Raw genomic sequence first — 10,919 nt, 5'->3', positions numbered from 1 at the left:
CTTAATGTATGTTCTTTAAAATACAGCTTGTGTTTTTTAATATATTATAATTATAATAATGCATAATTATGTGGACATGCATATTAGATCGTTTTTTAGTGAAATATAATCCCTCCAGAAAGGCAGGAAATGCCCGGAAACTTACTTTAAAGCTAAATATGTTCTAAATACTTTAAAACTAAATATGTTCCCTAAAACGGTGACAGAGCTACAGACCCATGACAGCCTTACACAGGTAGCCAGCAGCTGTGACCAGCACTACCTGTGCAGTTAATAAAAGGACAGGTAATGTTTGTCACGCTGTTGCACACACAGCACGCTCGTTCATTTTAGTTCGTCAGTTGCAACAAGACAGCTTACCAACGTGTACGTAATAAGCTGATACTCCTGTGTGCTACACACTACAGTGTGCGCTGTACACCTACTTACTGGTTGTGTCGCATCAGTCTGTGTCTCTGAGTTAACTTGTGTTTCTCCTACAGCTCCGGACCGCAACAAATGCGCGTGCTCTTTGTGAGCTCGTTCCCGGCTCGTAACCAGCGCGTTCTGCCGTCGAGGGCGATCATTGGTTAAATGTGATCATGTGACTGATGCAAGCCAGATCCTTTTATTTAGCAAAACTGTGATTAATAGTTAAATATTATTGTTGAGGAGCACAGACAGGACTCCGCACGCACACACACATAAAAAATAAAAAAAAATAAAAAAAAAATTTAAAAGTTGCCTCAACAAAAGTGCACTTTGGGCACCCATCAGGAAAGGGGCGGGTGCTCAAGCCCCTCTAGCCCCCCCCCCCCCCCCCCCCCCTCTGCACGTGCCTGAGCATCACAGGCATTCAGATTCATCCTGTCATTGTCAGTGATCCTGCACCAGAATCTATCTCTCTGACACAGAAAAGAGTCAGACCACTAATTAGGAGCTGGAAATTTAACACATTATTACTGAAAGAACAAGACTTCATTAATTCAGGTACACAAAGGTACTTAGGTGTACCTGTGTGTACACCTGTGTGCACAAACAGGTACTCACAGGGACTCTATTTTCTCACAGGGACTCTATTTTCTCACAGGGACTCTATTTTCTGAGGGGCTGAGGCTGTTCTTTCAGCCAATGCTCAGGATTTTCTATGAGTCCATCCTCTATGCTGTGTCATGCTGGGGCAGCAGGAAAAGCTGATCTGAAAGGCCAGTGATGTTGTGGGGATGGAGCTGGATTCTCTTAATAAGGTGGCGTCACACTTCATGAGGTGCTGGCCAGTCACAGGAGTGTGTTCAGTGAGACACTAAGATTTTCCAAATGCACCACTGAGGAAATCACTCCTGCCTGTGGCTCTATCTCCATCTAATGCACACCCTTAATATCTGCACATCCTCTACCAGTCAAAATAACAAAATAACAAAGTTTTACAGTTGAGAGTAAAATGACAATAATATATATTTAATCTCTGTAATATTCTGGATTTTTATAATAAAGCTTTTTTTTTGTATATATTAGAGCTTTTTCTTAAGCTCTTTCTTAAATTTTGCAACTTTGTAATTTATTGTAATATTTAACTTAGTCCAGGTTGTTACTGTTGTTGTCTCGGAGCAACAGTAACCACGTGATTTCCTTAGGGATCATGTGGATTAATAAAGGATTCTGATGACATGGGCTTGCTTTAGCGTTGTGGTTTTATTTTGAAAAATGTGCCGGAAGTGATAGCGGCCAGTTGAGCGGACTTCACGCTGTTCTCGCTTAGCAGAGAGAATTACAGCTGGAACCAGAAAGTTCTCCAGAGTCCAGTTCTGTGGACGGAGCAGAGGTGGACTGACACAGTGAACCACCGGATGTGGATTTAAAAGCGGAAATGGAGGCAAGAAGAGAAGGTTAGTTTAGTCGCTGCTGCTGGAAACAGGCTCAGTGTTGTGCTAGTGCTGCTAAGCTAACGTTAGCATCGTGCTACAGATGCGGCTGTCGGGTTCAGCAGCAGTAAACAGAACATTTCAGGAAGTCACGGCAGAACGTGTCGGGGATTTAAAGACAGCAGGTCAAAGAGTGTGATTATCTTCAGTGTGGGGTGTAGTCTCGTTGTCAGCCCGAAGGCCGGAGCCTCACAGATGCCTCCCTATTATACTTAAAATGCTGCCATTTGTTTATATATACTCGTGTTCCAACTGTGGCATCCGCAGTTTCCACGAACAGCAGCACAGACCTGCTAGTATATGATAAAGTGATCTACTACAAGCTTCGATCGCACCTGTTCAAGCACTTTCTAACATTAAAGCCTCTATGTGTGCCACAAGCGTCGGTGATAACCAGAGACCACAAGCAAGCATTCTGAAGTTTGTCCTGTGCTTTTTGTGCTGTCCAAAAACTGTTATCATCATCATCATCATCATCATCATCAACTTTATTTATAAAGCACTTTAAAACAACCACAGCTGACACAAAGTGCTGTACATTGGAACTGTAAAATAAAATTACATGAGATATAAATAAAAAAACAAATAAAAGAAGAGTGAAATCATTAATTAAATAACTACTGCATTAAAAAAGAAACTAAGTCTCACTGAGGTTAAAAGCCAAGGAATAAAAGTGGGTTTTAAGACGTGATTTAAAAGTGGACAGTGAAGGGGCCTCTCTAACATGCATGGGCAAATTATTCCATAATTTTGGAGCCACAATAGAGAAGGCCCCGCCCCCTCTGAGCTTCCTCCTGGATCTCGGTACCTCCAGGAGCAGCTGGTCAGCTGACCTGAGAGACCGACAGGGTATGTGGGGATGAAGAAGCTCAGAGAGGTAAGGTGGGGCAAGACTGTGAAGGCATTTAAAAACAAACATAAGAATTTTAAAATTAACTCTAAAAGACACAGGCAGCCAGTGCAGAGAGGCCAGCACTGATGGTGTATATGTTGATTAATATTAAGTTAAGTTGAATATATGTTAATACGACTGGAGATTTTCTGCAGATTTTTCTCTGTAAAACAAACGGCGGTGGATAGAGTAGCTACAAAATTAACATCAGAGTTTGTTAATCAGGTGCTCTGGGTCCTGCCAGCTTTTTCCAGTAAAGGATGTAATTAGGGCTGGGCCATATTATACTGTTTACAGTAATACCGGTACAATGTTAGGCAACGAAAAGAAAATGAAATATCGCGATAGAATATGGGTAAAACGCGCATGCGCAGTTCCTTTGTTTTCATACGCACATGGCCGATTGTTGAGTGAAACAGATGAACCAGAATTGGTTTGTAAAAATGGAGCAACTTCAGTGATGTGGAACTGGTTTGGTGTTTGTCCGTCAGATACACGACAAAGCACATTTTTTTGCAGAACATGCAAGCGGCCGTGGTTATTGTCGTATTTGTTGGACTAAGGTGCTCTTAAATCTGGGAGTAATCTAAATCAAATCAAATCACTTTTATTGTCACATCACATGTGCAGGCACACTGGCACAGCACATGCGAGTGAAATTCTTGTGTGCGAGCCCCACAAGCAACAGAGATGTGCAAACACAACAACACAAACGAGCAAAATACAAGAATGGCCAACCTGAAACTAATAAATATATGTACAATATATAATAGTGTATGCATTTCTGGATGTGTATACTAAATATTTTCCTACGTGTGTGTGTGTGTGTGTGTGTGTGTGTATACACATTTTTACAAATTAAATAGTAAAAATAAATAAATAAATAATAATAATAATAATAATAATAATAAAATATATAAATATACAGAGTTGAATATGTGCAAAACAAGTGGCATTTATATACAGTGTGGAGTGCATAATGTTGAAGTTCCAGTAGTGAAGCTGAGGTGTCTATGACGTGTTCAGCAGTCTGATGGCCTGATGGAAGAAGCTGTCTCTCAGTCTGCTGGTACGGGACCGGATGCTGCAGAACCTCCTTCCTGATGGAAGTAGTCTGAACAGTTTATGGCTGGGGTGACTGGAGTCCTTGATGATCCTCCCCGCTTTCCTCAGGCACCGCTTCCTGTAGATGTCTTGGAGGGAGGGAAGCTCACCTCCAATTATCCGTTCAGAGCACCGCACTACTCGCTGGAGAGCTTTGCAGTTGTAGGCGGTGCTGTTGCCATACCAGGTGGTGATGCATCCAGTGAGGATGCTCTCAATGGCACAGCGATAGAAGGTCCTGAGGATGCGGGGGCTCATGCCGAATCTTTTCAGTCTCCTGAGAAAGAAGAGGCGCTGCTGCGCCTTCTTCACTGTTTTGTTTGTGTGTACTGACCACGTAAGATCCTCAGCCAGATGTACTCCAAGGAAGCGGAAGCTGCTCACTCTCTCCACAGCAGCGCCGTTGATGGTGATGGGGGTGTGTACTTCTCTGCACCTCCGGAAGTCCACTATCAACTCCTTTGTCTTTGCGACGTTGAGGGTGAGATGGTTGTCTTGACACCAGTGGGTCAGGGCGCTGACCTCCTCCCTGTAAGCTGTCTCATCACCGCTGGTGATAAGACCCACCACTGTAGTGTCGTCCGCAAACTTCACAATGATGTTGGAGTTGTTAGTGGCTGTGCAGTCGTAGGTGTAGAGTGAGTACAGGAGAGGGCTCAGTACACACCCCTGTGGAGCACCAGTGTTCAGTGTGATGGGGGATGAGGTGATGCTGCCCAGTCTGACCACCTGGCGTCTGTCAGACAGGAAGCTAAGGATCCAGCTGCAGAGGGAGCTGCTCAGTCCTAGATCCTGCAGTTTCCTGTCCAGCTTCGAGGGAACGATGGTATTGAATGCTGAGCTGTAATCTACAAACAGCATTCTCACATACGTGTCTCTCTTCTCCAGGTGTGACAGGGCAGTGTGTAGTGTCAGGGCTATGGCATCATCAGTGGACCTGTTGTGGCGGTATGCGAACTGTAGAGGGTCCAGTGAGTCGGGTAGTGCAGAGCAGATGAAGTCCCTGACCAGCTTCTCGAAGCATTTGCTCACGATGGGGGTCAGGGCTACAGGTCGCCAGTCGTTTAATGAGGAGATGGTGGAGGATTTGGGTACAGGGACGACGGTGGCCATTTTGAAGCAGGCTGGGACTACAGACAGAGAGAGGGAAAGGTTGAAGATGTGTGTGAACACTCCAGCCAGCTGAGCCGCGCATGACTTGAGGACGCGGCCGGGAATCCCGTCCGGACCAGTAGCTTTGCGTGCGTTCACCTTCCTGAAGCACTTCCGCACATCTTCCTCAGACACAGTGTGCGCACTGACGTCATCCGCGGTGCGCACACTGTCCGGTCTCATGGTGTCTCATGGTAATCTGGGTCCTAAACTCCGTCTCTTCAGGTCCCAAAGTCAAACGAACACTGCAGCATCACTGAGAGTTAAAAACTGTCTAAATTCTTTCATCTTTAATAAAACGATCAGCATTGCTGCTTTACCAGGTGTAACAATTCAGTTTAACTTCCAGGCATCCATGAAAACAGAATTTATGACATTTAACAGAGTTAGAAGTTAGCAGGAAGCTAGCGGAAGTTAGCTCGCTAGTTTCGCTAGTTACCTAAGCATGTTAAAGCATGTTCTGACTGAGAGATTTCTGAAACATTCAAATGTACAGCTCTGCTGTCACTTCCAACATAAATGAAGACAGGAAACTAAACAGCAGTGACGTTTGTAGGGTTACTGAAGTTGGGCTAGCTGGTATATAATGATGTGCCACGTGATCGCTAGCGACACAGCTATGTTAGCATAACAAACACAGTGAAGCTGCAGGATGAACGCTAACACTTTTCCATTCGATAAAAGTTAACGTGAAGGTTCCTGATGGTTAGAGACAAATGCAATCGCTGTTGGGATGATAAATATTTTATATCGGGATATGAGATTTTGGTCATATCGCACAGGTATGGTGTGAAGAATCTGTGTTTACAGTGCTGACCTTTCTTGAGTGGAGATCATTGCTGCCTCAGTTGGGCTTCTGCTTTTTAAATACTGGTTTAATTATGATTGATGATTAAGATGTTGGGAGTTTCCAGGCCATGGATCCAAATGTTAAATCTCTGAGCCATTTAGTTATCACTTTTGCGTTTTTCAGTTCAATTCAATTTTATTTATATGGTGTCAAATCACAACAACAGTTGCCTTAAGGTGCTTTATACAGTAAGTTAAAGATCCAACTAGGGCTGGGACATATCATACCGTACCATATCGTAATGTTGGGCAACGATAAGAAAAGGAAATATAAAATAGAATATGGGTAAAACGCGCATGTGCAGAGCCTTTGTTTTCATACGCACATGGCGGAAAAAGCATGGCGGCAACAGAGAATGAGAAGGGTGAAAGCGGATCGTTGAATGAAACGGATGAACCAGAACTGGTTTGTAAAAATGCTTCAGTGGTGTGGAACTGGTTTAGCTTTGGTCCGTCAGATACACAACAAAGCACTATTTTTGGTAGCGCATGCTAGCGCAATAGACCTCAATACTTGAAATGTGCAATTCACTTGTATTTTTATTTTTTATTCCTATTTATTCTATTTATCCCCTTCGTATATTTTATTTATATTGTCTCTGTATTTATATATGTGTGTGTGTGTGTGTGTGTGTGTGTGCATGTGTGTGTGTGTGTGTGTGTGTATATATATATAATATTCTGTAACTCTGTAACTTCTGTCGGTGCTGTGCTTTTTTGGAAATCGAATTTCCCAGAGGAACCCACCCGAGGGATTAATAAAGTTCTATCTTATCTTATCTTATCTTAGCGGGCCGTCGTTATTACTGTGTTGTTTGGAAAATACGGGGCACTTAAAATCAATCCTTTGATTTTTCTGAAAGTCGACAGAGCCCCTTATAATCCCGTGTGCCTTATGTATGAACTCTGGTTGTGTTTACTGACCTGGAAACGATTTTATGTACACGGTGCTCGAAAATCTGTCAAATGTTTTAGTAAAACTTTGCTAAGCTACGAAGCCGCACCGCTTGATGGATTGTGGGAGCATTACGGCATCGTAGGCGGAGCCTCGCGGAGTGATACGTACTGTACTTCAACATAATATTACCATATTGTGTGTGTATAACCTCTTTTTAAGTTTTGTGGATATTACACATGGTTATGCTGAGGATATGTCGGCCAGTTTCCACTGGAAATGCCTTTTGGTTAAACTCAGCAAAGAATTTGCACTGTTACATTTTTATATAACTTTAATGCACATAAAAAACAGCTGCTTGTTTAAGTGAAAATACATTGATGGGTTTTTTGCACTAATAAAGTTGTGGAGTTGTAAAGTATTTTGTCTGGTGTCAATTATATCGTCAGTTATATCGTTATCGCAAATTTTCAAATGTATATCGTGATAAATATGTTTGGTCATATCGCCCTGCTCTAGACCCAACAATAACACAGAGAGCTCCATCATGCTGTCCAGATGGGTACATTTTGAGTTTGGCTATTCCAGACTGAGGCAGGTCCAAACGCCTGGTCAAAGTTTCTGTAGGGCTCTGTATGTTTTAGTTTGCATTAGTAATGTCTGTTTTTGTATTGCAGCTTTTAGGATTGTGATTATTCAGTGTTTACTTAAGTTCAGCTGATATTAGAGAGTTTTGGTCACAGAAATCCTAAGGAGGAGGGAAAAGGTTATACTGGATCTTCTCCAGCAGGAAAATAGAAGAAAAGAAGATTTAATGCAATAACATGTATTTTATTTTTATATTTTTGGATTACACAGGAGTAGATTCAATTCACTGTTATTTACACAGCACCAAATCACAAGAACAGTTCCCTCAAGGTTCTATATATTGTACAGTAGACCCTACAATAATACATACATACAACAATCATGTGACCTCCTATGAACAATAGAGGTGGGAATCACTATACATCCCACGATACGATATTATCACAATACTTAACGCACGATACGATATTATTGCAATTTTATTTATTTATTATTATTATTATTATTATTATTATATTATTATAATAATATATTATATTATTATTATTTATTTATGAAAACTATGCAGCCCATTCAGCAACTGAAGAATTTGAAAGTAAATTAAAACAAAATATAATTTTACATTAAATAAAAAAGTTTTAAACTTAATTAAAATAAGACATGTCTTAAATTAAAATAAGTAAACTGTCATGTTTATTGCTGCCAAAAAAAAGTTAAACACATTTGGACAGTGAAGGAATGTCAGGATTCTTGCTCAGAAAAAGGATCAACATGCTCTGAAGTCAGAGCACAAAAACCTTTTTTGTAACAAAATATCGATTTCTGCTGTCCCTGTATCGATACATTATTAGCAAACAAAATATCACGATACTACACAGTATCGATTTTTTTCCCCACCCCTAATGAGCAGCACTTTGGCGACAGTGGGAAGGAAAAACTCCCTTTTAACAGGAAGAAACCTCCAGCAGAACCAGGCTCAGGGAGGGGCGGGGCCATCTGCTGTGATTGGTTGGGGTGAGAGAAGGAAGATGTCTTTCTGAAAGCGCTGTAACTAAGTGTAAGGATATATTTCCTCCACTGTTGTGATCTTCAGTGCCTCGTGCCAACACAGTGTAGAGCAGCTAGAACTCCCACAAAGGTCGATTATCTTGCTAATAGTTTTACTTCTTCAGTGCGTACAACTCTAGATACTGTAGCTCCTGTGAAAAAGAAAGCCTCAGATTAGAAGTACTTGACCCTGGTATAATTCTCAAATGCGCATCTGGAGAAGAAATGGCGTCATGCTAATTTAGAAGATCATCATTTAGCCTGGAGAGCCAGTTTGCTGCTTCATAAAAAAGCCCCCTTTAAACCTAGAACATCTCACTGATTGAAGGAAATAAGAACAAGCCTAGATTTCTCTGCAGCACTGTAGCCAGGCTGACAAACAGTCAGAGCTCTGCTGAGCCAAGCATTCCTTTAAAAGGAAAACTAAGATCAGCTTGGAGCTCTGAGGAGGCAGGAATGATGTCCATCAATCAGGACTTGGTCCTGAAGCTGATATCCAGCTGAAGTTAAGAAGAGGGTTCACCACTGTAAATCCTGGCTCTATTTTCCAATAAAGGTCTTTGAATCTTATGAAATGCTTCTGATCATTCTTCACTTCATCATAGAAACATAAAATAAGTAATCTCAATAAAACCTGTATGTGTGCTCAGTGTATGAAACACATTTGTGCCACTCTACGTCTGAGTGGAAGTGTTTCTTGGGCGTCTGCTTTACTTCCCTCCTGTGTCCACTGCTGTGTCTGCAAACTGTGTTAAAGCAGATGGTGAATACAGTGCAACCAAGCAGATTAATAACAAGTCCAAGCTGTCACAAATCATCTGCATGTAGTATTTGTGGTTTCAGTGACACTGAGTAATGTCAGTGTTAATGTCTGTGTTTCAGGTTTACCTCCAGATGTCCAGAAGGTAATAGTTGGTGATGAAGAGGAGCAGGAGGGAGTATTCATCAAAGAGGAACAGGAGGAGGTCGACATCATCAAGTTCACATTCAGTCCTGTTGCTGTAAAAAGTGAAGAGGATGAAGAGAAACCTGAGTCCTCTAAGCTTCATCACACCCTGACTGAGAAGCGCAGAGACTCTGTGGGAGGAGAGGATGCTGGCAGACCAGCACCAGACCCAGGTTTAGATCCTGAGGACAAGGACATGGAGACGGAGGTCCATGAAGGAGATCTGGAGGAGAGCAGTGAACCTTCAAGCTCGGAAGAAAGCAAAGTGCTCGCAGGGGATATGAAATGTGTCTCGGGCGAAGAAGCGCTCATCTGTACCGAATGTGGGAAATCGTTTAAGCGCATGGCACACCTGTTAAGGCATAAACGGAGCCACACAGGAGAGAAACCGTTCGGTTGTCCGAAGTGCGACAAAAGATTCGTTCAGAGCGGAAGTCTTAAAAAACACCTTTGGACTCACACGGGCCAGAAACCGTTCAGCTGCTCCGAGTGCGGCCGATGCTTCATGGAGAAGGCGGCGCTGACGAACCACATGACGCTTCACACGGGAGAGAAACCGTTCAGCTGCTCCGAGTGCAGCAAGCCCTTCAGCTGCCGCTCGGCCCTGAACGCTCACATGAAAATTCACAGTGGGGAGAAGAACTTCAGCTGCAGTACTTGTCTCAAGACGTTCACCTGGAATTATCAGCTGAACAGACACAAGTGTATCAGTCCGAAACCAGCCCGAAACAGAGTGCTAATGCCTCGGCCTCACAATGACAAAGTAGTTGTGTTTGTACACTTCACCTAGTGATTTCAGCGGCTGAGTTATGAAGTTTATTTCAAACATAATCATGATTTCATGTTTCTTTGATGAATTAAATGCTCAGAGCGTTTTCATTGGTCAACGACTAACTTCAGACAGGAAGAAACTTTTTTTTTTTTTTTTACTTGAGTGTCTTTTCAGTGTGTGTTCTTTAAAAATGCTCAGATTCACGTTTAGTTCTGGATTTCTTTTTGGGGGGTTTGTTGGAGGCAAATTTATGAAGTTCAGAAGTAATGAAAACATCTTGATGTCATTAGCATCATCGCTCACTCTCATCAGCTATGGAGGACCACAAGAGCCACGTGTATCGAAACATTACTAAAGTAATTTATTATTTTATCATTTAAAATAAAAACACTATTTTTAAATCAATATTTCAAAATGAATTATCAATCCATTAATAAATACTTCATATCGAAAATTAATTTCACCTGTTTATATATGTGTGTGTGTGTGTATATATATATATATATATATATATATCTACAGCCTTTAAACTAGCAATAAAAATGGTGAGAGTAAACACAGCAGTCCAGATGTTACCACATTACATCACAAAACTGAGACGGTGTGATTAAAGTAATAGCTGTCAGTTCTCTCATCCCTTGTATCACTGTGCGCTGCTAAGACTGTAGATTTGATTTGAGTTAATTTATTGTAACATGAGCGCCCAGATTCATTCTCAGCTGGACATAAATAATGATCCAGTTTTATTTTTGACATGATGGCTGTTTATTAAT

At 41.7% G+C, this 10,919-nt stretch overlaps 1 protein-coding gene across 1 annotated transcript; it reads left to right on the top strand.

Moving 5' to 3' along the window:
* The first annotated feature begins 1,696 nt into the window (after positions 1–1,696).
* LOC146683818 (uncharacterized) lies at positions 1,697–10,604 on the top strand. Its single transcript, XM_085445117.1, has 2 exons — positions 1,697–1,865; positions 9,311–10,604. The coding sequence occupies exons 1-2, from the start codon at positions 1,847–1,849 to the stop codon at positions 10,162–10,164; spliced, it is 873 nt and encodes a 290-aa protein (XP_085301243.1). The 5' UTR covers positions 1,697–1,846; the 3' UTR covers positions 10,165–10,604.
* Positions 10,605–10,919: the final 315 nt, after the last annotated feature.

Source organism: Copadichromis virginalis, linkage group LG22 (genome assembly GCF_057382275.1).
Source record: "Copadichromis virginalis isolate Kocher_CV1m ecotype Utaka linkage group LG22, C_Virginalis_male_GT1.1, whole genome shotgun sequence".
In the NCBI taxonomy this organism is placed as follows: Eukaryota; Metazoa; Chordata; class Actinopteri; order Cichliformes; family Cichlidae; genus Copadichromis; species Copadichromis virginalis.
The sequence above is the reverse complement of the archived record's forward strand: the minus strand, read 5'-3'. Positions and strand labels throughout refer to the sequence as shown.